Source organism: Trichomycterus rosablanca, chromosome 1, assembly GCF_030014385.1.
Source record: "Trichomycterus rosablanca isolate fTriRos1 chromosome 1, fTriRos1.hap1, whole genome shotgun sequence".
NCBI lineage: Eukaryota > Metazoa > Chordata > Actinopteri > Siluriformes > Trichomycteridae > Trichomycterus > Trichomycterus rosablanca.
In genome coordinates this window covers 71,867,886-71,895,855 of record NC_085988.1, presented here as the reverse complement: position 1 = coordinate 71,895,855, position 27,970 = coordinate 71,867,886, and the positions used below count along the sequence as shown (strand labels likewise).

The following is a 27,970-nucleotide window of genomic DNA, read 5'->3' as shown; positions in this document are numbered from 1 at the left end:
ATAAGGTTTCTTACACCTGTAAATTAATACAGATAGATAAACAGAAAGATAGTTAAACAGATAGAAAGATAGATAGACAGATAGATAGACAGACAGACAGATAGATAGATGATGGATAGATAATTTATTGATGCCAAAGGAAATCAGCAGAATACAAACTATTTGGCCCAAAGTATTAGAACACCTAACAGCAAGCTTGTTGGAACCTTGTTAGCATGTGTGTACACCTTTTTTATTTTATTATTTGGAACTTTACATTAGAAAAAGTTTGTTTGTTTGCATATCAGGATTTTATCGTCATGTTTTACACTTTGGTTACATTCATGACAGGAACGGTAGTTACTCATTACACAAGGTTCATCATTTCACGAGGTTATATCGAACACAGTCATGGACAATTTAGTATCTCTAATTTACCTCACGTGCATGTCTTTGGACGTGCACCCGGAGCAAACCCACGCAGACAAGGGGAGAACATGCAAACTCCACTTAGAATGGACCCGGACCGCCCCACCTGGGAATCTAACCCAGGACCTTCTTGCTATGAGGCGACAGTGCTACCCACTTAACCACCGTGCCGCCCCCATTAGGAAAAGTCCTTAGAGCAAAGTATTATATAATTTTATGTATCCTAGACTGTAAATAGTAAACAGTAAACAGTGTGTGAAATTATGTCATGAAGAGTAGAGTTGTGTTAAGTTCAGTTGTCTTATTATAATGGCTTGAATAAAAACAAAACCAAAAACCATGTAGATGAGTGTAAGAATTTACAAGCATATTCTTTCGTGTTGGTCTAACCGCTTATCTTTAGATTCTGTACAATTTTACATAGTAAGGAAAGACACAGTGGATTCCAAACCATAAGAAAGTGTAGTTTTTAGATTTTGGAAAATCCCAGCCACAGTTGTTTCTCAAAGATCATTTACAGTCGGATTATTGATTAATACCCAAAACCAGCATAAACTGCCATCAGTCATCTCTGTGGCTGGGACTGATGTCTCACAGTTGCCAGTCTCAAAAGATCCAAATCAAATATCCTGTCAGAACTGATATTTATCACTAATAGAATAGATGTGATTTGATGGTTGACATCATAAGTGTCAGATTATAAGAAGCACAAAGTAGACAGAGATCAAGGACTAGTAGCTGGACTTATTTTATTTGATCAGCTATTAGGAAAACCAGTGGCAGGTGAGAGGGCTGGGACTCAAGACTTAGTCCAAGTGGAAAATATTTTAAAACGTAGCAAAGTGTGAGCTAGCAATGCATTAGCAAGAACGTTACACCGTGAGAGGCTTTCAGGCATGTTACAACTAATTTCAGATCAACTGCCGCCACTGGTCCTTCACTGAATAACAAACTGCAAACACTTAAGGCACTACATACAGCCAAAGTATATATATTATATATTATAGCATATCGAGTTCCCCACCTCACCCCTTTGTGGCTCTAATAGCCTCCACTCTTCTGACAAAAGCCTTGCACAAAATACTGAATCGTGCCTATTCAGAAAAAAAAAAACATTCATGGGGCAGTTGTAGCCTAGTGGTTAAGGTGCTGGACTAGTAATCAAAAGGTCGCTGGTTCAAGCCCCACCACTGACAGGTTGCCACTGTTGGGCCCTTGAGCATGGCCCTTAACCCTCAATTGCTTAGACTGTACACTGTCACAGTACTGTAAGTCGCTTTGGATAAAAGCGTCTGCTAAATGCCGAAAATGTAAATGTAATGGGGTCAGACAAGAAGACCTGGACCATAATCAGTCTTTCAATTCATCTGAAAGGTTCTCTTTGCAAGTGACTGAAGCCTCTCTACACCAAAAACATCAAACTATACAAAACCTGTCTTTTTAGCCATAAAGAGAACTATGTGTCCTGAAGAACTGGGTTCAATCCCTGCCTCTGGTCACTGTCTGTAAAAATTTTGGAACTTGCTGGCTGTCGAAAAATATCCAAACATAAGAATATGTGCCACGTATTTGACAGCATTATTTGGATCAACCTACTTGTGTGTATCAGCCTTTTCCCAGATGAAAATAACTAAGTCTTAATGTCGGTCCACCCTTACTGATGAACACTTGGAAGCCTGCTTGAGAATTGGCATCAGCAGCTACTGTCCAAACTACATAAACCTGGCTGACACCATTAAGCACATTTAAAAAAGCACCTTAAAAATTAGATCACGATGACCTGTCGACTGAAATAGTAGATCTCAGGGCACCAACGTGTAGGCACCCCGATTTACAAGTTTATCCTATGATGGTCTACAGTGCCACCCAGTGGTTCAAACTTACATTTGGTGCATAAAGAAAATGTCTTCTAGCAGAAAGCTTTCAGTCAGATAAGCAGCAGAAGTTGCCAGACGTATCCAAACTCCCTTAACATTTCTTCACTGAAATCTGACAACCTTAATTGGAGATGCATTTGTTAATAATGCAAAGTTATTTTCTTCACCGGCAGCATGGTGGCTCGGTGGGTAGCACTGTTGCCTCGTAGCAAGAAGGTCCTGGGTTTGATCCTCAGGCGGGGTGGTCCGGGTCCTTTCTGTGCGGAGTTTGCATGTTCTCCCCGTTTCTGCGTGGGTTTCCTCCGGGAGCTCCGGTTTCCTCCCACAGTTCAAAAACATGCAGTCAGGTTAATTGGAGACACTGAATTGCCCTATAGGTGAATGGGTGTGTGTATGTGTGTGTGTCTGCCCTGCGATGGACTGGCGCCCCGTTCAGGGTGGTACTGTGTGCCTTGCGCCACTGTGTGGATAGGCTCCAGCACCTGGCCCTAATTGGATAAGCAGTTAAGAAAGTGAGTGAGTGATTTTCTTCACCCTTACCAATGTACATGTGGGACAATTTATTGACATCACAGGATGAACTACAGTGATAAAGAATTAGCCCTTGTGTCATATAAAAAGCAAACCAGAACATACAATGATTGTCTAAGTGCCATTAATGTAAATGTAGCAGAGTAGTGGTTAATTTGGGCAAGAGGTAGCAGTTAAGGTACTGGACTACCAATCAGATAGTCACCCTTAAATGCTTGCATTGTATTCGGTCACAAATGTAAGTGGTTTTAGATAAAAGCATCTGCTAAATGTCATGAATGTAAATAAGATTACTGCTTAGGTCATGCAAGATTGTCAGCATATAAGCTTACATCCTAATAGAAAATGACCCCTTTGGTTTAACCCCCACTGTGGTACTTTGGGGTTAACTAAAGGTTCTTCTAGTATTATCATTACAACATTTAAATAGAAACAGATCAGTGGGATTATAAAATCAAAATAAAAGCACAGGATGTATTCAATAATTCTCTAAAAGATAAATCAGTCAGTGGTTAAAGTAAATGAACACTGTTGTTCATTATAATCCAGTCACATGTAGAAGATTACCAGAAGAAAGAACAAATGTCACTGAAAGACTTAATGACACTGTCTGTGGCTCTTTATGTTTGTGGGCTGTGTTCAGTTTGTCTCCTGGTTTTCACAGCTGATTTCTCAGGCTCAGGTGAAGTGACTGATTCTCATGAACTCACTCCATCTTCTTTGTTTTGTACTTGGCTGTTTGAGGATTCCGTTTCCTGAGCATTGCTTGACTGGTATTTGATTATAAACTCTGCGCTGGTCAGTGCCTGGTCGTGTCTGGGATAGTTGGACCTCACTTGCAGACGCTCTATCTTGTCTAAGCATGGAAAACAGAAAAGAGCAGGTTAGCAACATTAGCAAGTAAATCATTTGTTACGGTTTGTGGAGTTGTAGATATCCTGGATAGCATCAGTGGATGCTGTTGAGCAAGCAACTGTAGACCATGGTTTATGTCGCACACTGTTGGCACTAGAAAGGCTTTGTCAGCATATCATAGAACAAACACACCACACAACAAACTCATAGTGGGAAAAGAGTGGTAGCTGAACTGAGATTGTTTTGTTACAAACAGCAGCATCCAGATATTGGTAGTGTGTTTTGTTTTAAGAAAATAACAGACACGGCAGAGGTGAACAACACCACAGCATTAAATATATCAAGTGTATTTTCTTCCTGATGACACATCAGTTTGCTTATACACCGATCAACCATAACATTAAAACCACCTCCTTGTTTCTAAACTCACTGTCCATTTGATTAACTCCACTTACCATATAGTAGCACTTTATAGTTCTACAATTACTGACTGTAGTCCATCTGTTTCTCTGCATACTTTTTTAGCGTGATTTCGCCTTGTTCCTTAATGGTCAGGACCACCACAGAGCAGGTATTATTTAGGTGGTGGATCATTCTAAGCACTGCAGTGACACTGACATGGTGGTGGTGTGTTAGTGTGTATTATGCTGGTATGAGTGGATAAGACACAGCAATGCTGGACCGAGAATAGTCCATCAACCAAAAATATATCCAGCCAACAGCGCCCTGTGGGCAGCGTCCTGTGACCACTGATGAAAGTCTAGAAGATGACCCAACTCAAACTAGATGAGCAATCGTCTCTGACTTTACATCTACAAGGTGGACCAACAAGGTAGGAGTGTCTAATAGAGTGGACAGGGTATTTAAAAACTCCATCGCCGCTGCTGTGTCTGATCCACTCATACCAGCACAACACACACTAACACACCACCACCATGTCAGTGTCACTGCAGTGCTGAGAATGATCCACCATCTAAATAATACCTGCTCTGTGGTGATCCTGGGAGAGTCCTGACCATTGAAGAACAGCATGAAAGGGGTCTAACAAAGCATGCAGAGAAACAGATGGACTACAGTCAGTAATTGTAGTTCTAATTGTAAAAGTGCTTCTACATGATAAGTGGAGCTGATAAAATGGACAGTGAGTGTAGAAACAAGAAGGTGGTTTTAATCTTATGGCTGATTGGTGTATTATAGTCACATGTCAACATGTAAAAATTACATTTTATGAGTGTGTGTGTGTGTGTGTTTTATTCTATGATCAAATATTATAAAAAAAACTAAAATGTATCTTGTACTTTATAGAACCTCACCTTACTCAGCTTATGCTGTGATCAACATTTTTTTATATATTACTGTGGAAATATCTGCATAGTAAGCTTTTATAGTTCAACTGCATAACTACATTTTCATTTTTTTATATTTTCATCAACTGCTTTATCCTGAACCATGTCGCGGCGGGTCCAGTTCTACCAGGAAACACCAGGTGCAAGGTAGGAACACCCCGGACAAAACGGCCATCCATTGCATGGTGTGTGAATGTGTAATTAATGAAAATTGGGGACCTGGCAACCTGGCTGTGGATTATTTACAACTGATTTGAAAGGGCAGAAAGAAATCACATGCAAAAACAGCTGCCACTTCAAATCAAATCAAATCACTTTATTGTCACGTCACATTAACACAGGTGTGAAAGGTGAGTTAAAATCTTAAGTGCATAGTCCCTCACGGTTATTACTGCTAGTTTAACGTTTGACCTTTTGTTATTAATTCACACCGTTTCATACATAACACAATTTGTATAGAATTGCATTTGTATAGATTTTGACATTAGATGCTGTGTTATTTTTCCCCTATTTGTCACCATTATAATAATCTCCAATTCCCTCAAATTGGAATCATGCCGCTTGCACCGCCACCCACGCTGGCCAAGAAAGGCTGAGTCTATTATACACCCTCTCTGCTACGCATGTAGCCATTTGCCACATCTTTTCACCTGCTGCAATGGTGTCTCAGAGGGAGCTGCATTGCATTCTAAGAGTCCTGCATAGTTCTACAGAGCCTCCATTGAAAGTGCAAGAAAAGTACCTGGAGCCGACAGCAGAGGCCGCAATTGTACCGCGTCAGTGAATACTTCCCCATTTAGATAGGTAGGTAGGTATAATTGTAGGTATTTTTATAAATAATCATAAATTATTGAATAGTCTGATTGCAGCTGTTCGGAAAGACTTCCTGTGGCGTTCAGTCCTGCTTCTATGTGTAATCAGTCTATAACTGAAGGTGCTCTTTTGAACCACCTCCAGGGCATGAAGTGGGTGTGAACGATTTGTGATTATTGAGCATTCTTAACTCTGCTACTTGCTTATTCGAATCCTGTTTAGACCAAATTATGGAGCCAGCCCTCTTCATAAGTTTATTTGTTCTGTTTGTGTCTGTTGTTTGAGCACCCTAACCCCAGCACTCCACTCCAAAGAAAAGAGCACCGGCCACCCCAGACTGATAATAGGTGCACAAAAGAGGTCTGCTGATGTTAAAAGATCACAGCAGTCTGCTGTGTCCCTTTTGTACACTGTATCCGTATGTCATTTCACTTCTGTACTGGCAAATGTGTGTGGGCACCTGGCTGGTTTGAAACCCTTGTTAGAAATATGGTAAAAGTGATGTATTGTGCACTTTACTGTGGTCACAAGAAGACTGATGTCAAGAGATTGAGTTGTATGGTGTGAGTGTTACAAAAGTTTTTGTAGTGTGTATCAGGCTATATGTGTGAGTATGTGTTACCTGCTGGTGTAATGGGCTTCATAAGCCGGTTCAGCTGCACATTCCACTGTCTCATATGTGGAGCTTTAGAATGAATTTCAAACCCTTTCTGCAAAACAGAGAGAGACAAATTAAGAGGCAAGTAAAGCTGTGTTGTAGCCAGATAATAAAACAACTAGCAGTCATCATCTCTCTTTTTTCCTCCTACAATTGCCATCCCTGTTTTATACCTCTATACTGTAATGATGGCTCTCCTCTGTCTGTGCAGGAGCCTGGGCTGAACATGTAATTGGCTCAGGGCTGGAGGATTGAGGAAGCACAGGAGTCATTAATGATGGAATGTTAGGAGAAATGCTGTCCTCTTCATCTTCTTGTGTCTCATCCTGAGAGTTTTCTGTTTGAACAGGAGCCTCCAGGTTTCTTTGAATGAGCATCAATTCCTTCAGCTTCCTGCGCTCCTCTTCCAGCAGCCTGCCAGAGCACAAATACATGAAATACACCATTTTAAATGTACGCAATATGAACACTATTATGACACCCCTTCTAATTACTGAATTCATGTTAACATGTTTAATTACATATAAATCAATTACATAAAGGAAATTATATGCTTTAGGCATGGCACTTTCCTGTTCCAGCATTCTTGTGCCAGGTCTATAAAGACATGAAGAAAAGTTTGGTTTAACAAAACCCCCAGCCCATACAAATGCTCTTTCGACTGAATGGGCACAAATTCCAATAAACATACATGAAAGCCTTGTGAGAAGCCTTCTCGGATCAAACAGAGGTCATATTAACATTTAGGAATCTTCAAAAAGCAGCTTTACAGCAATTTAACTTTAGATGTAGATGCAAGTACACTATAAGACCAAAAACGTGAACACTCCACCTAATAATTGAGTTCAGGTGTTTTAGCTACATCCATTGCTAATGTATAAAATCTCAGCAATAAATCATGCTGGTCCACTACCGCTAAAATTAATGGTTAAAATCCATGGATGCTATCAGCCAGTCAGTCGTCTATATAGACATAATTTGCTATGTTTTGTGAGAGGGGAAGATGGTTGAGGCCCCATAATGGATTGCCATCCTGTCCAGGCTTGCTGCATTTCACCCAGTGATTCAGAGGAAGCCGGACCCACCATGACACTGACCAGGATAAAGCAACAGCAGAACATGAAAATGAAAATAAAATAAAAATACAAAATAAATGATATCTTCCAACATTGGAGCAGCAGTTTAGGGAAGGTCCGTATGTATTTCTGAATTACAGTGAAGTAAAGATGTCACAGCTCACAGTGCTAAGGACCTCCAGTGGCCTTGCACAGAGCTTGACTTCAACCCCAACAGACACCTTTGGGATTAATATACAGTATATGTCTATTGTTAGTGACTTATTCGTCCGACATTAGAAAAAAAAAATCCAAATAGTATTTGAAAGGTGTTTACGAGAAAAAACCTTTTTGGATTGTGGCTGACCTCTCAAGCTCATGCCTGGCTTTCTCCTCCTCTAAGCGAGCCTGAATCTCTGTGTTGAGCGCCTCCTCCATTTTCTGCTGGGTAAGCTCCAGTTCTTCTATCTTCCTTTTCTGCTGCTCTACCTCCATTTCCATCTTAGCCAGCTCAATCACCATCTTCTCTTTGGCCTTTGAATACACAGAATTTGATAAAAGACTTATTATATGCAGGTTAATGCCTTCATGGTTCCACTGTTAAACAAGATTCTAGCCATTCTAGCCAATTCTAACTGGTCTTGGTGGTATTAGGATTTGTAGGCTCAAAGATACAGTAAATGCCACACAAAGCATATTTAAATTGGGATATTAAAGAAAGTATCAAATACATTTCAATAAATAAATAATAACATAACATGCAAATCAGTATGTGCATGGTCAATATCAATATACTGCTTACAGTAAGGTCTTTTGAACCCTAGGGTTGCGAGCCAAAAAGTGGGTTGCAGAGAAAAAAATTATATAACTTGTGTGCAAACGCCCCCTTGTGGAGGCTTTATGTTACATCATAGAGAGAGTAAGATGCATTACAGTATTTATAGTATATTTTTTTACAAAAAAACAATAAATTTTTTTGCATCTCCCCCAATTTTCCTCCCAATCTAGTTGTATCCAACCACCCGATTGCATTATGCCCCTTCTCTACTGATGCTGACCTCCACTCTGAGGAGAGCCGTGACTAACACACGCCTCCTCCGACGTGTGCAGTAGCCGACTGCATCTTTTCACCTGCACAAGGCAAGTTAATATGTGAATCAGCCTTGTGTACGTAGAGACACACCCTGATCCCATTATCCCCCGTCTCTGTCAGCCAGCAGAGGTCGTAATTGCATCAGTTATGAGGAATCTCCTTCCCTGGAACAACAAGCCAATCGTTGTTTGTGTAGGCACCGAGCATGCCAGGTGGCAGAGCCAAGATTCAAATTGACGAGTTTGAGATGCCAGCTCTGGTGTGCTAGCGTGTTTTACCGTTGCGCAACCTGAGCGCTGACCATCAATTTTTTACTCAGTTTTCCCTGATGAAACCTCTAGAAACACTGCTTATACTTGCAAACAATCATACTAACACAGTCACAGGACAAATGTTTATATTACCATGTTTGCTTCTTTCAGCTGTTTCTCCATCTCTTGCTCTTTTTCCTTTTGCTTTTCCTTCTCCAAAACCTCCTCCTTTTTACGCTGCGCCTCCAGTTCTAGGTGTTGCTAAAATACACACACGTTGTAAAATAAGTACAAACCAGTGCTTATGTCTCTCATGTTCCTTCACTCTCTGACTTACCTGGATGATGTTGATGATCTCTACGTCGGGTTCGTTGCTCTCTGGCTCCCCCTGCTGTACCGTAGGCTTGGGCTGCTCAACCTCAGCTACAGGATCACTCTGGCTGCTCCGGCTCAGGTTTCTTTGGCCAGTCTGGTCAGCTTGGCTCTGGTTTGTCAGAGCACTTTGGTTGGTCAGGGCTTGGTTTATCTGACCATTCTGACTGTTTTGTCTGCTCGGGTTGTTCCGGATGCTCTGATTGTTCTGGGTGCTCTGACTCTGTAGACTATGTTCTCGTTGCTCTCGTCTGCGCAGCTTCAGCTCCTTGTGCTGGGAGATCTTTCCCTCTGCCTTCAGACGAAGGGCTGTCTGAACAGCTGAAGAGAAGCCGGAACATAAAACAGGTCAATCCAAAAATTGGTCAGACTATAAATAATTTTAATACAATAAATACAAATCCCATTTCCAGAAAAGTTGGGACACTTTCTAAAAATGCAATAAAACAAAAAATTAAATGTTTAATTAACTTTTAATTAAAAGAAAAAAATATTTTCAGTGTTTTTAATGTCAATTCTATTCATTAAATAATAACAAATTTAGAAATTGATGCTTGCAATACACCCAAAAAAAACCTGGGACAGAAGCATGTTTACCACTAGGTCACATGACCTTTTTATTTTACTTCTTAATTGTTCAGAAATTGACAATACTAACTGTTGCAGTTTTGCAAGTGGAATTTTATTTTATTTTTGTTGTTGTATACAAGTCTTGAGCTGCTCAACAGTCCACGGTTGCCGTTGTCTGATTCTCATCTTCATGATGCGCCATACATTTTCAATATGAGACAGGTCTACATGGCAGAAAGGCCAGTCAAGTACATTGCACTATATGTAAATTTTTTTCATGATGTTATGAATTCTAAACCATCTGGAACGGCAGGGAACCTACACCCGGCTCCTCTTTGTGGATTATAGCTCGCCCTTTAACACCATCATCCCCCACAGACTGACGTGCAAACTGCTGGAACTGGGTTTGCCTTATCACACTTGCCTATGGATCAAGGACTTCCTGACGGGACGCACACCTCTACATCCATTAGCCTCAGCACAGGCTCGCCTCAGGGCTGTGTGCTGAGTCCCCTGGTCTACACCCTGTATACCTACGACTGCACCACTGCTCACACCAGCAACATCATCATTAAATTCGCCGACGACACCACCATAGTGGGGCTTATCTCAGGAGACGATGAGACCGCCTACTGGAATGAAGTGAAGCGGGTTGTCGTTGTGGTGTAAGGACAACAATCTGCTTCTGAACACGGCAAAGATAAAGGAGCTGGTCACTGATTTTAGGAAAGCAAGGAGGGTCATTCAACCCATAACCATCAATGGGCACTGCGTAGAAAGGGTCACATGTTTTCACTTCTTGGGTATTCATGACGAGGAGGATGTCTAGTACCTTAACCGTCCAGTACCTTAACCAAAGATGAGGAAAGACCTAAATTCTTTGCAATCTTGCACTGAGAAACACTGTCTTTGAACAGAATGTGCTGTAGCCTAGCGGTTAAGGTACTGGACTAGTAATCAAAAGGTCACTGGTTCCAGCCCACCACTACCAGGTTGCCACTGTTGGGCCCTTGACCAAGGCTTTCACTGTACTGTAAGTCGCTTTGGATAAAAGCATTTACTAAATGCCGAAATGTAAAATGTAAATGAATGCTCATACTAAGTTTGGCACAAAGTGGTGATGCACACCCCACCCTTGCTTGCAAAGACTAAGCATTTGGTAGATGCTCCTTTTATACATCTTGATGACCTCTTACTGGTTACCAGTTAAACTGCTTTCAGAACAGGTTATGATACCTGTATAACCATAGTCTTATTTTGCCTCTGTCCCAGCTTTTATTGAATGTGTTCCAAATAGATTTGTCTGTGAAAACAGTGAAAATGTTTTCTTTGTACCGTTATCAAAAAATAAAAGGCCAAGTAAATTATATCTTATATTATTTAGTTTTCATTACATTTTTAGAAAGTGTCTCAACTTTTCTGGTAATGGGGTTTGTAAATAGAATGGTAAACCTCTCACCTTGAATCCACTCGACTTTCTGCTTCTGATCAGTAGCACTTATCTCATATGTCCTGCCTGGAGTCTTCACACAGAACAAACATCGCTTGCCTTCCTTATCTGGCAGGGGCTGGCAGATAAACAAAATAATTATCAAAAATGCTACAACCGCTAGGTCATGAGCCATTTTTATATGCTCTAATCAAAATAAAATAGCTACTCAAGTTATCAGGTACTTTTTATATGATTATTTATTTATTTAAATATAGTATTTATATGATTATTTTACGCAAACTGTTTTCAGGATGGTATCTACAGTATGTAAAGAAAATCCACATACAGGTACAAATGCACCCCTGATAGATTTAAGTAATCAGTCCATAACACATCAGCTATGTCTTGTAATGCTTTGAAATAGAGTCTGGCATCATGATTTCAAGAGAGAGGAAGATTTCAACAGAGGAGGCCATGACAAATAGAAACACTTCCACCTGGAGCGAATTAATGCATGTGGGCTTGTTGTTACAAATTCATGCAGAGTTGAGAACAAACTTATCCAAAATTGGCCGCTCAGGTGGCGCAGCGGTAAAAACTCGCTGGCGTACCAGAGCTGACATTTCGAACTCGTGGGTGGCTACATGAACAATGATTGGCTGATGTTCATACAGGATGGGAAGCTAAATATGGAGCTTTTTAATCTATCTAAACAAAAACAATAACAGTAGACAAATACTTTTATAATTTATTACTAGTCTTTTACACTCCTGTGGAGAAATTAGAATATCTGGTAAATAAGAAACACTAATAAAGTCTCTGAGAGTCAACTGCTCATTTTAGGTTTTGCCACAACATCTCCACTGGGTTTAATTGGGTTTCTTTATTGGGTTTCTTGAATTTCCCCCATGGAAATCTATAAAGGAATCTTATCTTAAAATCCTGACTAGGCCGCTTGAAAACGGCACTGTTTATTTTTTGTAATTTAGCCATCAACAGTCCTGTTTAACCCAATTAAACAACACAGATTTATGTTCTCTTTAGACTTTATAATTTCCTCAAAATCTGCAGGTCACCCAGGTCCTGACAGAGCACGGAACCACAGAGTTCACCTGAGGAAATTGTGTTCTAAATATAAAATACTGCATTCCTCTCTCGAACAGTCAACCTGATGCTTTTTTGCAAATGTCAAACAGGCACTGATGTTTCTTATGGTAAGCAGTGCTTTCCTCCTTCCTCTTTTGTACTGAAGATCATCAACTCTCACTTTAGGTAAAATCAGAAGCATGTACAGTGTACAGCATTCAGTTCTGTGCAATCAGTTTTTTGCCTTTCAGATAACATCCTACTTGATAGACTACAGCCTAACAAAACCTGTCCCCGCCTCCTATGGAATGTCCTCTAATCATTTCATAGCATTCTTGAATAAAGCCTTTGATGTTAAGGTTCAAGACCATTGAGGTTAAGCCTGGCTGTATTTAATTAGCTACACTAGCTCCCTTCTAAGCCAACCCAAACACATGCACACAATCATCCTAAAAGTTTAAACGTTCAACTGACATTCAACATAATTAAAAGACTGATTGAGATGTCTTTTTTGGTATTTGGATGTTATTGTTCCATGCCATTTTTTACATCATGTAGCCTAAAGCACCACAAAAACTTAGCATGTTTTTTAAGCATGACAGCAGCTGGAATGTAAATACTGTAGAACTTTTATTATATTTGAAGAAAAGCTTTAGACATTATAGAAAATCTTGGAACAACTGTATGTTTTCATACAATATGCAGTAACATAAAAAATGAACCCTTTTCCATCATATTATCATCTAATACAGAATTATACAAACGTGCTACAGCAGAGCTCACCTCAACCGCACAGCTTCCATCCAGCAGCACCTCTCCTTTCTTCTCCTTCTGATCTTCACTAGTGTAGTAGACCAGAATACCTGGCTTCAGCATGAACCAGCGCTCCTGCCAGCTCCTACGCACATGACCCCTTTTTTGCATGTAACCCTGCAGGTGAGAAAGTATAAAGAATGTACAAAACACACAATAATGTCAAGTGTGTTTATACACAAATCAGGGAGAACATTATGACCACCTTACTAATATTGTGATGGTCCCCCTTGCTGCCAAAACAGCCCTGATCTGTTGAGGCATGGACTCCACTAGACCCCTGAAGGTGTGTTGTGGTATCTGGCACCAAGATGTTAGCAGCAGATCCTTTAACTCCTGTAAGTTGTGAGGTGGGGCCTCCATGGATCGGACTTGTTAGTCCAGCACATCCTACACATGCTCGATTGTATTGAGATTGTATCTGGGGAATTTGGAGGCCAAGTCAACACCTCAGACTTGTTGTTGTGCTCCTCAAACCATTAGGTGGTACGTGTCAAAGTAAGATCCACATGGATGGCAGGACCCAAGGTTTTCCAGCAGAACATTGACCAAAGCATCACACTGCCTCCGCCAGCTTGCCTTCTTCCCAGTGGTCATAATGTTATGTCTGGTCGGTGTATGCACTCTAATAATACAATAATTTTCCATTTTCCTCAAAATGGTCAATGGTCCTTAAAATGGACTGGACTTCAACTGATAAATATATAATTGCCTGACAAATGTACAAACATTATTTTCATGACTTATTTGATTAACAGTTGATGTTTAAATTGAGAGCGGAGCTAAGGCCCAAATACCAAATCAGCACCACATAGAGAACCCTGGTGTTGTGCCAAAATTGACCATGCAGAATGACACCCCTCAATTTGCATGCATGGGTTCCACACAGCACGGATTTACCAAAACACAGGTGTTATGTCAAATTCTGCACCAATGAATTAAATGCATCACCTTCTAGAAAAAAGCACAGAAAGACTTTTTGCCATTAAAGCAGAAACTTGAATTCTATTAATCCTTTTAAAACTAGAAATCTATAATTCATCAGTATGGAGTAGGGATGTAACGATGCGCCACAATACAGTTAATAACCGATTCAAAATTTTCATGATTCAAATCTTTTATCATGTAAAATGAATCGATATTCACTTTAAACAGCAGAGGCCACTGGCGCTATACACCTCGCCTGGTTGACGTCACTGGCGCTATACGCCTGATGCCGGATTCAGGGTTTTTCAGCCAAATTGGGCTTAATTCAAGATTGTTTTGCATAGTTTGTACCTACCTCAGAAATAAAAGGGCATTCATTATTTAGATAAATAAATGATAATCACAAATACAGTATTTTATTTTAATCTGGAAAAAATTGTATCGTAAACCGCATCGCATCATGGGTAGAGTGTATCGTTACATCACTAGTATGGAGCCATGAATAAAACAAAAATATTAGGATGTTTCACCTCATGCTCCAATAATGTTATATTAATCACTTTTGTTGAAAAAAGCTTTAAGATTATTGGCCGCATTTTCATTTTACAAAACTGTCATATTCATTGCATTATTTTTCAACTACTGAAGGTTAAAGACTTGTTCACATAAAGCATTGTACTGGAGGGGTGTCCACATACTTTTGGCAAAACAGAAAAAAAGAAAAATGCTAGTTTTCGATTATTCTTAAGTATTTAAAACACCAATAATGTGCATGCTTTGTTGCTGAATACTCACCTTCTTTAGTACATTGTGGTACATCTCCATGAAGACATCATCCAGTGCCATGCTGAATGCCTCCTTACTAACCACCTGCATGAGTCGGCCTGCACTTAAGTGCTCTAAAAACGCCCACACAGACAAGCCGTCCTGCAGAGAGGGATCCTGGGATAGCAGATCCTCTAGTAGCTTTCCGTCCCACTCCTGGTTCACTGCAGTAGAGATCTTCTTTAGCAGATACTCCAACTTAGGACAGAGACATCATTTAAGTAGAAAAAAACTGTAGTGGGGTAATAAATAATACATGCTGGTGGGTTTTATGCTTTTAAAGTTACTATTTCTATGTTTACACACTACAAATGTATGTGAATGGCCAAATATTATCCTAATATCAGCTTGAGAAAACTCTGAAAGTCATGCTATGTAATATTAGCCACCACTCTTCTAGAAAAACTGTGGTAATTGACTGTGGTAATTTGGCCACAACATTAGCAATTATGTTGGGGCACTTAAGTCTAATCCTAAGGTCAATCAATTCTTTCCACATTATACAGCAATGATATCATGCTGAAACGGGCATGGTCTTCCAAAAATAGTTCCCACAAAGGTACAAGCACACAGTTATTTGTAAAACCCATTTATGTATAAGACCTTTTGTAAAATGCAATAAATAAATCTGTGCTTTGTTAATTCTCTTCAACCTTTACTTAAGTGATAAAAGTACAAAGTAATGACTTTTAATGTTATCTGACAAACTTGTATTTTGTAAAAAAAATAAGATATGGGTTTGATGCCTACAACACGCAAAACATTTATAAAGTATTTAAGTTACACAATTTTAGAACATTCCACATTAAGCAAGTGAATTGATAAAAGGTGAGGAAATTATGATTGGTCATAAAAAGAGGATCCACCAAAGACTCAGACAAAAACAAGATGGGTTCCAGCTAACAACTTTGTGACATACTTCATAAGAGAATTGTCAATCAGTTAAAAAATTTCTAAAGCAAGACAGACAATGATTTCAATATTTGACCATATACTGTACATAATATTGTGAGAAGATTCTATAATTTTGTGCAGGGCAAGGATTAAAACCACTGTTAACTGTGCATGACCTTTAAGTCCTTAGACGGCATAGCAGGAGAAACCGTCATAATACTGTGATAAATATAGCCACATCACCTTCGGAGCACTTTGGAAAACTGTCACTTATTACATACATTAATTCTATGGAGAAATGGTGCTGAATTTTCCACACCTAAGTTTATCTCAGATGGACAGAAAGACAGTGGAAACATGTGCTTTTCCAAAGATAAAAAGGACTGTTATTAGCATAAGGCATAAAAGCCAACATCTATGATATGGTATGGGGGTGCATGAGTGCCCATGGCATGGGTGACATGCTGCCATCGAGGCGACGTCTTTCCCAGAAAGTCCACAGTTACTTTAGCAGCACAGTGCCAGGCCTAATTCTGCATGTTCAACAACAGGGTGACTTCATAAACAAAGAGTGCATGTGCTTGACTGTCCTGCCTAAAGTCCAGATCTGTCTAATGTTGAAAATGTATGGTGCATTATAAAGTGCAGAAACAGACAACAGCAATCACTGACTGTTGAGTAGATGAAGTCTTAAGCAAGAATGGGCAAAACCTTTTATTTGTATGCCTTTGTCCAAACTTTTTTGTGTTGCAGGCATCAAATTTGTTTCTTTTTTCCATTTATGTCAGTTAACTAAAGGTTCTGGAGAGTTAACAAACTACACTCTTGTTTTAATTGCATTTTATACATTTTCACTGGAATTAATCTAGCCACACTAACGGTGATCCAGCCACAAATGAAAGACTGTCACTCTGAACTTGTACATGCCAGCTCATGTTCTGTGAGCTGGCATGTACTACTGCTCAAAAATCGAGTTGTTATTGCTTCTAGCTCCTAACTGACTTGTTTAAAAGTTGGCATCCTATGGCAGTCCCATATTCAAAGTCTACAAACCTTTCAGTACAACCTATTTTGTTGCATGTGTGTCAGTGGAGATGTAATGGCTGTATTGTTATGTTATGCACCTGTTAACAATGGGTCTAGCTGAAACAGAGAATCTATGTAAACAGAAGCTCTGTTAACTTTTGAACATTTAGCATACTTTATAAAGTATGCCTTAATCATCAGGAAGCCATATGACTGTAGTTCTGTTTTTACTCCACTTTAACTTCCTTCTACAAACATGCACTCTAGTTGAATCATATAGGACACACCTTGAGCCCCCGTTTCCCCTAACTCAGTTACTGTCATCCAGTGAATGCTGTCTACATGACATCTAAAGGTTTAAGCCACATTAACATTTAAATGACCAAAAGCAACAATAATTTGTTTTCATTCAAATGATATATTCAACCGAGTGTCTTGTAAAGTACCTTTAAAAATAGCAATATCAGACAATATCAATATAGCAATAGATTTGATATACTAGCCTAACAGTGGGTAGAACTGTTGCCTCACAGAAAGAAAGTTCTGGGTTCAATTCCTAAGTGGAGCTGTCCGGGTCCTTTCGGTGTGGAGTTTTTATGTTCTCCCTGTGTCTATGTGTGTTTCCTCCGGGTGCTCCGGTTTCCTCCCACAGTCCAAAGGCATGCAGTCAGGTAAACTGCAGATGCTAAAGTCCCCCTGGGTATGAGTGTGTGTGTGTTTGCCCTGTGATGGACTGATGACCTGTCCAGGGTGTTTCCTGCCTGTTGCCCTGTGAATTGGACCCACCGTGACCCTGAATAGGATAAAGCGGTGGTAAAACAGACAATGAATAAATTAATTAACAAATTGCAATTTATTACATGGTTTGGGGACATCTATATCCACGCTGGCCAAAGAGAGCCTCTGACTATCACACGTGTAGTCCGATACTTGTAAAGTTGTGTCTGCTTTTTTTTACCCTGACCTGTGGCTGATTCTTGCAGAGGGCCTTAGCATGAACAGAAAACCACAGCGCTCTCTATAAATTACTCTGCCGCTCATGCCGGTGTTTTGACCATACAGGAAAAGTCACTGTTACAGCAGCAAGGAGGTGATCCTTTGACACAGCCAACTGTGTCTGTTAGGGCACCCAATAAAATAGGTGGCACAGCCAAAACATAAACTCGAGACCCTTGGATCTTAGTCGTGGATTTGGACTTTTTAATGTTGTGTATGATGCACTAGGCGTCAGATACTTAAATCAAGCGATTACAGTCACAATTGTATCATTATTAGTGGTGCTTTATCTTACTCAACATAAAGATCTCACACCTCAGGCTGGATGATGTGGAGAGGATAATGATCCTCAGACAGCAGATTAAACAGACAGAAGAGTTTGAAGCAGTCTTTTTGCGAACACACGCCCTGCTGAATACTAGGCTTGAAGTTCTTCTTAGCTGTCAACATCCAGCACAGCTCATCAAAAGTCTCCTTGTTGAACGTACCTTCAGTTGCCTGAGAATTGATGAAGAACAGATACAGTAAAATTAGTAAAATTATTTTCTTTCACACACTGCACTCAGAATGAATTAAGATTTAGTTTTTTTTGCTAACCGCTTATACTGTAAGCAGATAATCTGGGATTAGCAGGAACTTTTGCAACTGGTTGGCTAAACAAGAATGCCACAACAATGCAAACACTTCATCTAAGATCGAGCTCTACTGTATTACAGGACGTTATGTACAAGATAGTCATTATATCATTAATATGCAGGGATTTGCTCAGATATGTGAAATGAAATATTATAGAAACCTCCCAATTGCAGGGTAAATAAATGATTTAAAGCTGAATTAACATTGTTATTGTTGAAAACAGCATTATTTTTTTATTTATTTTAATTTTTGTTTATGCATTATTGCATTATGCTTCCTCTCTACTGATGTTGATCTTCACCCTGGTCGAGAGAGCCGAGACTGACACACGCCCCCTCCGACACGTGTGCAGTAGCTGACTGCATCTTTTCACCTGCACGACGCGAGTTCATATGCGGATCAGCTTTGTGTAGGGAGAGCCACACCCTGATCACGCATTATCATCCAGCAGATGTTGTAATCGCACCAGTTATAAGGAATCCCTGTCCGGCTTCCACCCTGTATGAACAACAGCCAACCGCTGTTCATGTACGCGCCCAGCCTGCCGGATAGCAGAGCTGAGATTCGAAACGACGAGTTTGAAATGTCGGATCTGGTGTACTAGCGTGTTTTACCGCTGCACCACCTGAGCGCCTGTAAAAACAGCATTATTTTAGCAGAAAAAAATCGTGTCTATATTGTGTCTATATTCTGCAAATATTAAATTATACATAACACACAGATTTTTGACCAGAAGCAGTTAAAGTTAAAGGCAAGGTACCTTTGCAAGAATGTACTTGTTGAGGTATGGCATATAGCCATGGTCAGACACAGGACCGTTGTCATTATCCTGGAAATGCTCCTCCAAAGCCACAGGGTCATGAGGGATGTTTAGAGCTGTGTATAGATTGTGTGAGAGTACCTGTGGCACACAAAAAGAATGTATGAAACACAATGCAAAGCAGATAGAATTAATTTGGTGTTCAATTGCATTTATTACAATTCTATACCTAACAAGTACGACCCTACTAAATTCACAGGAAAATGTGCTTGATTTTACTGACCACATTTTTCAAAAATCACAGATTTCACAGATTTTTTACAGAGAGGTGCCACATTTCACTGCAGTCATTAAATTACACCAATAAATTGAACAACAGAATAAATGGAAGCTACAATTCACAGCATAGACTACCTTAACGGTTGTATGTAAAGGTAGAACATCCAGCGACGGTGCTAGGCTCTGCCTTAAAGAAGACAAATACTCGTCCGTGTTTTTACACTACCCCCCCTCTCTGCGTCCACAGAATTGGTTGGGAGTTTTCCAAACTCAATGAGCCAAATAGCTGCTTTACACACTTTTTTTTTTAGCTGCTTTACACTTCGACATCGTGGACATTCTGACTAACCGATTGCTAACTGAATTGCCATAGGATTGCTAACATAGAATGATTTGTCATTTATACATATACAGGTGTACAGTACAAAACATTTTTTCCTCGCATATCCCAGCTTTTTGGGAACCTGTGGTCAGATCGCAGGGTCAGCCATTGTACGACGCCCCTGGAGCAGAGAGGGTTAAGGGCCTTGCTCAAGGGCCCAACAGTGGAAGCATGGCAGAACTGGGATTCAAACTCTCAACCTTTAGACTGATAGCCGAAAGCTCTACCCATTAGGCTACACTGTCCCCAAGAGCACATCATAGCCCAAATTAACCAGCAAACATGAGACACTTGAATGCTACATGAATGAACAATGTTAAATTGCTAAAAACAAAACTTACATTTTGAATTTTACATAAAATTGCATATTACACATACAGTGGGGCCAAAAAGTATTTAGTCAGCCACTGATTGTGCAAGTTCTCCTACTTAGAAAGATGAGAGAGGTCTGTAATTTTCATCATAGGTACACTTCAACTATGAGAGACAAAATGAGAAAAAAAAAAATCCAGGAAATCACATTGTAGGATTTTTAAAGAATTTATTTGTAAATTATGGTGGAAAATAAGTATTTGGTCAATAACAAAAGTTCAACTCAATACTTTGTAACATAACCTTTGTTGGCAATGACAGAGGTCAAACGTTTCCTGTAAGTCTTCACCAGGTTTGCACACACTGTAGCTGGTATTTTGGCCCATTCCTCCATGCAGATCTCCTCTACAGCAGTGATGTTTTGGGGCTGTCGCTGGGCAACACGGACTCCACACATTTTCTATGCGGTTGAGGTCTGGAGACTGGCTAGGCCACTCCAGGACCTTGAAATGCTTTTTACGGAGCCACTCCTTCATTGCCCGAGCGGTGTGTTTGGGATCATTGTCATGCTGGAAGACCCAGCCACGTTCCATGTTCAATGCTCTCACTGATGGAAGGAGGTTTTGGCTTAAAATCTCACGATACATGGCCCCATTCATTCTTCCCTTAACACGGATCAGTCGTCCTGTCCCCTTTGCAGAAAAACAGCCCCAAAGCATGATGTTTCCACCCCCATGCTTCACAGTAGGTATGGTGTTCTTGGGTTTTTCTTCTTCGTCCAAACACGACGAGTTGAGTTTTTACCAAAAAGTTCCATTTTGGTTTCATCTGACCACATGATATTCTCCCAATCCTCTTCTGGATCATCCATATGCTCTCTGGCAAACTTCAGACGGGCCTGGACATGTACTGGCTTAAGCAGGGTGACACGCCTGGCACTGCAGGATTTGAGTCCCTCTCGGCGTAGTGTGTTACTGATGGTAGCCTTTGTTACTTTGGTCCCAGCTCTCTGCAGGTCATTCATCAGGTCCCTCCGTGTAGTTCTGGGATTTTTGCTCACCGTTCTCATGATCATTTTGACCCCACGGGATGAGATCTTGACCCCAAGGGAGATTATCAATGGTCTTGTATGTCTTCCATTTTCTTACAATTGCTCCCACAGTTGATTTATTCACACCAACCTGCTTGCCTATTGTAGATTTACTCTTCCCAGCCTGGTGCAGGTCTACAATTTTCTTCCTGGTGTCCTTCGACAGCTCTTTGGTCTTGGCCATGGTTGAGTTTGGAGTCTGACTGTTTGAGGCTGTGGACAGGTGTCTTTTATACAGATAACGAGGTCAAACAGGTGCCATTAATACAGGTAACGAGTGGAGGACAGAAGAGCTTCTTAAAGAAGAAGTTACAGGTCTGTGAGAGCCAGAAATCTTGCTTGTTTGTTATTGACCAAATACTTATTTTCCACCATAATTTACAAATAAATTCTTTAAAAATCCTACAATGTGATTTCCTGGATTTTTTTTTCTCATTTTGTCTCTCATAGTTGAAGTGTACCTATGATGAAAATTACAGACCTCTCTCATCTTTCTAAGTAGGAGAACTTGCACAATCAGTGGCTGACTAAATACTTTTTGACCCCACTGTATAACGGCTTGTTTCTCGGTCCGTGGCTCGATTTTCACACCTGTGAATTAGGTAGGGCCTTACTTACAAGATACCACAAGACGAAAATATACAGACAACACTCTATGTCAATGTCAGCCAGAACTGTTACCAGGTGCATAAAAGTAACTATACAATTGCCAGTATAATACCACACAAGCTAACAGCTAATAGAACTGGACAGAATGTACAATTCCATTAACCTAAAGGTTAACCTAAAATGGTGTAAATCACACAGGATTGTACTCTAGTTTTGGAGTGGTAAATCTCAGAATTCAGAAGCAACAGACAATTACAATTTAGAGAAAAATAGTCTAGAGCTGATTTTATTGGTTTGGGATGGGCCTGTTTGTTCCACTAAAGGAATGGCACATGTGAAGGAAATGTTACAAATGTTAAAGGAAGCACATGGAAATTCAACAGAAGTGTGTGTTTCCAGCTTAGAAACAACAGGTAGGGGATGATCATTTCCTCTTATCACATGACAATACCCGAGTGCACAATGTGAGGTCCACTAGGAAACACAGAGCACTGACTTCCACCCTTCCAAAACTTTTGAATAGAATCAGTGCACAACAGAGCTGCAACCTAGAATTCTTTCAACAATTAATTAGTTTGGTTATTATTACAGATATATTATATATCAAAACTTTGTTGTTGAATATTCAGCAAGTAAATAGTGCGTCCAAACTAGAGATGCATGAGTACCGTTACTGGTATCGGGTATTTGCCCGATACCGCACTCATTAACTTGTACTCGTACACGCAAACGAGGCTCCGATACTAAACATCCGATACCGTGTGCCTAGTGCACGTTGCTGCGTTATGCCTGGTTCACACTACACAATTTTTGCCCTGATTTTCGCTCGGTGACTGGTCGGCGCTAGATTTGCCGGCTCGGGAGCAACTCGGCGTTCGCTCGGCGATCAAAACTCGGCTCTCCATCGCTAAGTGTGAACTATCCAACAACTCGATCCAACCGGCTCACCGAGCGCTCGGCGACCGGATCGAGTTTTCTAGCACGTCAGATATCTGATCTGAGATGTGCGACTGGGAATGAGTGACGTGTCGAACAGCCAATGAGAACGCAGGATACGGTGTGAGGGGAAACACAGGAGAGGAGTGTAAACAGGTGGGACAGGGGGATAATATAGTTTCTATCAGAATACACTGGCACACACACACGTTTTACAGTATTTCTGACCTGATCGTTCTCTACAAAACATAACAACAAAACACCAACATTGCAAAAATATTTATTAACCTCCAACTCACTACAGAACAATCCATGCTATTCCTGTTGCCAAATCCACTCAGATTAATTTATTTTTCCTCCTTGATTTCATCACATCAGCGCACAAACACTTTGATCACTCGCTACTTGTTGACGTGCATTTTTGGACGTGGTATCATTAAACTTCTCGTCACTTCTCACGTGTGTTTTTTTTTTTTTTTTTAAACGGTATTCTAAATAGGTATTGGTATCGGTATCGGCAAGTACAAAAATACATGTACTTGTACTCATACTCGGTTGGGAAAAAATGGTATTGATGCATTACTAGTCCAAACGTTTGAGTAAGACTGTATATAAAAAAGCTAGTGTAACTGCACCCATTAAAAAGTACATGCCAAGGTCAGGAGAAAAGCCCGAACTTGAGTTAACTTGTCAGGATGATCAGATATGATTCAGAAACTGCCAGAAACAGGTCCGCTATAAATTAAAAGCTAGAACATGGGTGATGGTTCATATTCAAAGAAGCTTTTTATGGTAGATGGATGGATGGATGGATGGACGGATGGAGATAGATAACATAACAACCAAGATTGAAAGTAACCTGAATTTTACATATATTGCATAACTACAGTGCAGCTATTATTGAAGAAACAATTGAGTACAAAATGAATAATTGAAAGTGCAGAGAGGTGCAGTTTCAAGTACAAATGGTACAAATTAAATACAGATTACATATTAAATAGTAAAGTGATAAAGTGACGAGTATTGCACATTGGTAGTGGGCTTAGAGGCTGCAGCAAATTCAAAAGTAGATGCATATTTTTTGCACAGATGTCTGCAAGCCCAAGGTGATGTAAAGCTCACAGTTAAATGGTATTAAAGAGCTTTTTACCACCATTTTTTCCAAGTCATTTGAATTTCATCAACCAGTTTATCCCGGTCGGATTCATGACAGGGATGGTTTTTGCAGGGCAAGGCACCAATCCATTACAGGACTTTGACCATCCTACATCCTACCCCTTACGCTCCTCTAAAGACATAGACGATTATGTCTGTGTATGCCTGGCCAGCTAATAGCAAGGCTGAGATTTAAACCTGGATCTCAGCAGTAATGGGCTAATGTAAGAGACCGCTGTGCCACCTGAGCGCCCACCACATTAATCTGCAGTAAGACTTTTCTTTTAATTTCTGGAAGTTGGTTTAGACAGAAGTATGTGTTCCAATGATCAGTCAAAAAAAACATGCAAAAATCATAAACGTTCTTATGTAAAATTTTGAGTTTACTACTGTACTTTGGTTTGAATTTTTATTACTTATTTGTACATGATTCATAATCAGGGTGCACTTAAATTTGGAACTTTGCCTTACTTTTCTTGTATGTAAAAATTGGCCTATGAACTGTTCTTATTTTGATTTCACAAACTTACCTATTCAATCTCTTGCTCTGTAAGGCTGTTTAGCGAGGCTATAAACACCCAGTTTAATGATCGTGACACAAGACTCAGGTTTTAAATGTCATATGATATGCAGTTGATACTGAATAATGCCAGCCTAGAGTTTAAAGCTTTGAGTGCAAAGCAATAACAAGAGGACCAACATTGGTAGAAACCTGAGAAATGAGAAGTGGAATTTGCTTCCCTTTGTAGAGTGAGAAAAATGTGATCTCTGCCTAGCAGACAGCGTGTCAGGACTTCTACCTGATGTTACCTAATTTAACCATGTGTCCATGCCAGAATGTGTTTCAACACGACAGATTCCACAGGTGTAGAAACACCTGGTGTTTTAAACAGTCAGATTGACCATTGGTGTTTTAAACAGTCAGAAAGACAGCATTGAAGCCTTCAGATTTGCTAACACATTTACCACATATAATCAGCAAAATCCTAAAAAATTTAACTGACACCTTTAACATCCATGGTGTTAACACCAGAAATTTCATCAGGGCAGGTTGTGTTTGGTATGTGTGAGTTAAACTAGTTCAACTTGTTTAAACATGAGGAAGTACATATCCTAGGGCTACACCTTCTCAAATGTAGTAAATTAGGTGGGGTGGCAAACAGTTTAGTAACACACAACTTTAAAATCTCTTATTTTCATTCATTCGATGTTGCATCACCTGACAATTTCTGGGTGGTGAAAAACACAATTAAACAAAACAACAACAACAACAACAAAAAAAACACAGATGTAAAATGCATTTGGTGATAGCAAGGTGACAAAGTACAGGGTGGACCATTTATATGGATACACCTAAATAAAATGGGAATGGTTGGTGATATTAACTTCCTGTTTGTGGCACATTAGTATATGGGAGGGGGAAAACTTTTCAAGATGGGTGGTGACCATGGCGGCCATTTTGAAGTCGGCCATTTTGGATCCAACTTTAGTTTTTTCAATGGGAAGAGGGTCATGTGACACATCAAACTTATTGAGAATTTCACAAGAAAAACAATGGTGTGCTTGGTTTTAACGTAACTTTATTCTTTCATGAGTTATTTACAAGCTTCTCTTTGTTTACAGCCATTGACATGTCGCAGAGGTTAACACGTGAGGAGCGGATAGAAATTGTGTTGATGTCTGGTGAACGCAGTACCCGGGTCATTGCAGCAGATTTCAATGCAAGACACCCTACGAGACCACCCATCTCCCATGCTACAGTTAGCAAACTGCTTGCCAAGTTTCGTGAAACTTCAGTGTTGGATTTGCCAAAATGTGGAAGCATGAAAACTGGAATGGACAGCATGAAAGCTGTCCTAGCTTCATTCAGCAAGAGCCCACAGCGTAGCACTCGCCGCATGTCACTGGAGAGTGGCATCAGTCGAACATCCCTTCGGCGGATATTAGCTACTCACAAATGGCACCCTTACAAACTCCAGCTGCTGCAGCATCTCAACGAGGATGACCCAGATCGGCGCACTGAATTTGCAGAATGGGCAAAACAAAAATTGGAACAGGACCCTCAGTTTACACAGAACATTTTGTTCAGTGATGAGGCAAACTTTTATGTGAATGGTGAAGTTAACAAACAAAACCACCGCTATTGGTCTGACACTTACCCACATTGGATAGATCCCTCCAAGACTGTTGGAACACAAAAATTGATGGCATGGTGTGGTATATGGGGTACAAAGATAGTGGGGCCATTCTTCATCAATGGAAACCTCAAGGCCACTGGATATTTGAAATTGCTACATGATTATGTGTTTCCCTCTTTATGCACTGAAGCTGGCACGTTCCCTGAGTTTTTCCAGCAAGATGGTGCACCACCACATTATGGGTGTCAGGTCCGAGCATTCCTAGATGAACAGTTTCCTGGAAAGTGGATTGGTCGTCGTGGGCCAGCTGAATGGCCCCCAAGGTCTCCCGATCTGACCCCCTTAGACTTTTATCTTTGGGGTCATCTGAAGGCAATTGTCTATGCTGTGAAGATACGAAATGTGCAGCACCTGAAACTACGGATACTGGAAGCCTGTGCTAGCATTTCTTCTGCGGTGTTGCTATCAGTGTGTGAAGAGTGGGAGAAGAGGGTTGCATTGACAATCCAACACAATGGGCAGCACTTTGAACACATTTTATAAGTGGTCAGAAACTTGTAAATAACTCATGAAAGAATAAAGTTACGTTAAAACCAAGCACACCATTGTTTTTCTTGTGAAATTCTCAATAAGTTTGATGTGTCACATGACCCTCTTCCCATTGAAAAAGCTAAAGTTGGATCCAAAATGGCCGACTTCAAAATGGCCGCCATGGTCACCACCCATCTTGAAAAGTTTTCCCCCTCCCATATACTAATGTGCCACAAACAGGAAGTTAATATCACCAACCATTCCCATTTTATTTAGGTGTATCCATATAAATGGCCCACCCTGATTGATCAGCTGTTCTAGGTTGACCCTCAGGATGCAAATGAGGCACTGGGTGATGCCATTTGGTGGATTGACGCCCTGTTCAGGGTGTATTCCTGCCTTGCGTCCAGTAATTAAAATAAAGCAGTTCTTAAATTGATTTGATACTGCATTTACTTTATCAGTCATTAATGTAGTCACTATTTATTTTTTATTTAAAAGGATGGCTTTAATATATAAAACTGCTATTGTTAGGTTCAACAAGACCTCTCTCTTTAAGACAGTTGTGAGAAAATACTTCAATACTCTAACAACAGAAGTTCACATTTTCAATGGAAATACTGAGTGTGGAAAGTTGCAAGTTGATTTGTTTGATACAATGTTATAGTAGAAATCACTGGTGTCACAGTTGAACATAAGTATGAAGTACAAAAACAGCTTTATGCCTCAGCAGGGCAATAATATTTCCACATACTACTTAGTATGTTAGTGTACGGTTTTGGACATAAACATAGACACCGGTTACATACTACATAGTACAGAAGTATGCAGTTCAGGACGTGGCACATCCTACAGTACTTCACAAAGGGGATTTTATATGGTAAAAAAAAAGTAGACCCGCGGTGCTTTCTTACCTTTAGCTGAGATTTGGACACTTTTCCACTGTGCTCTACCTCCAGAGAGGTAAAAGCGTACCAGATAGACTTTAAAAGCTCGGATTTTAGATCCATGTTTCGCCAGACAGCTCTGTTATCATCCTGCACTAAATGTAAATAAATACGTCCAGTAACGAGAAGCGAACTTCGGCTGAGTCAAGCGCAGTGGTACAGTTCAGTAGAGCAGCGGGGCAGGCGCTGTACTACAGGGTTGCCAGATTGGATTCACTATCCCTCCTTCATACTTCACAATCCAGCCCCAGACTGTAAACTGCTCGCTTATCCAATTAGGGTCAGCTTTTCAATAGATTCAAGGCACACAGTAACCCCAATGTACGCAGTGCCAGTCCATCGCAGAGCAGACACACATACAGACACA

The 27,970-nt window shown here is 40.3% G+C and overlaps 1 protein-coding gene across 1 annotated transcript; it reads right to left on the bottom strand.

Annotated features, from left to right (window-relative positions):
• Window positions 1–1,140: 1,140 nt before the first annotated feature.
• Window positions 1,141–27,666, bottom strand: def6c (DEF6 guanine nucleotide exchange factor c). Its single transcript, XM_063006304.1, has 12 exons — window positions 27,571–27,666; window positions 19,225–19,365; window positions 18,144–18,326; window positions 14,883–15,110; window positions 13,131–13,277; window positions 11,289–11,397; window positions 9,225–9,580; window positions 9,041–9,148; window positions 7,911–8,077; window positions 6,662–6,902; window positions 6,453–6,540; window positions 1,141–3,672 (listed from the first exon to the last, which is right to left on the bottom strand). Exons 1-12 carry the CDS (start codon window positions 27,664–27,666, stop codon window positions 3,515–3,517), a joined length of 2,022 nt encoding a protein of 673 aa, XP_062862374.1. The 3' UTR covers window positions 1,141–3,514.
• Window positions 27,667–27,970: the final 304 nt, after the last annotated feature.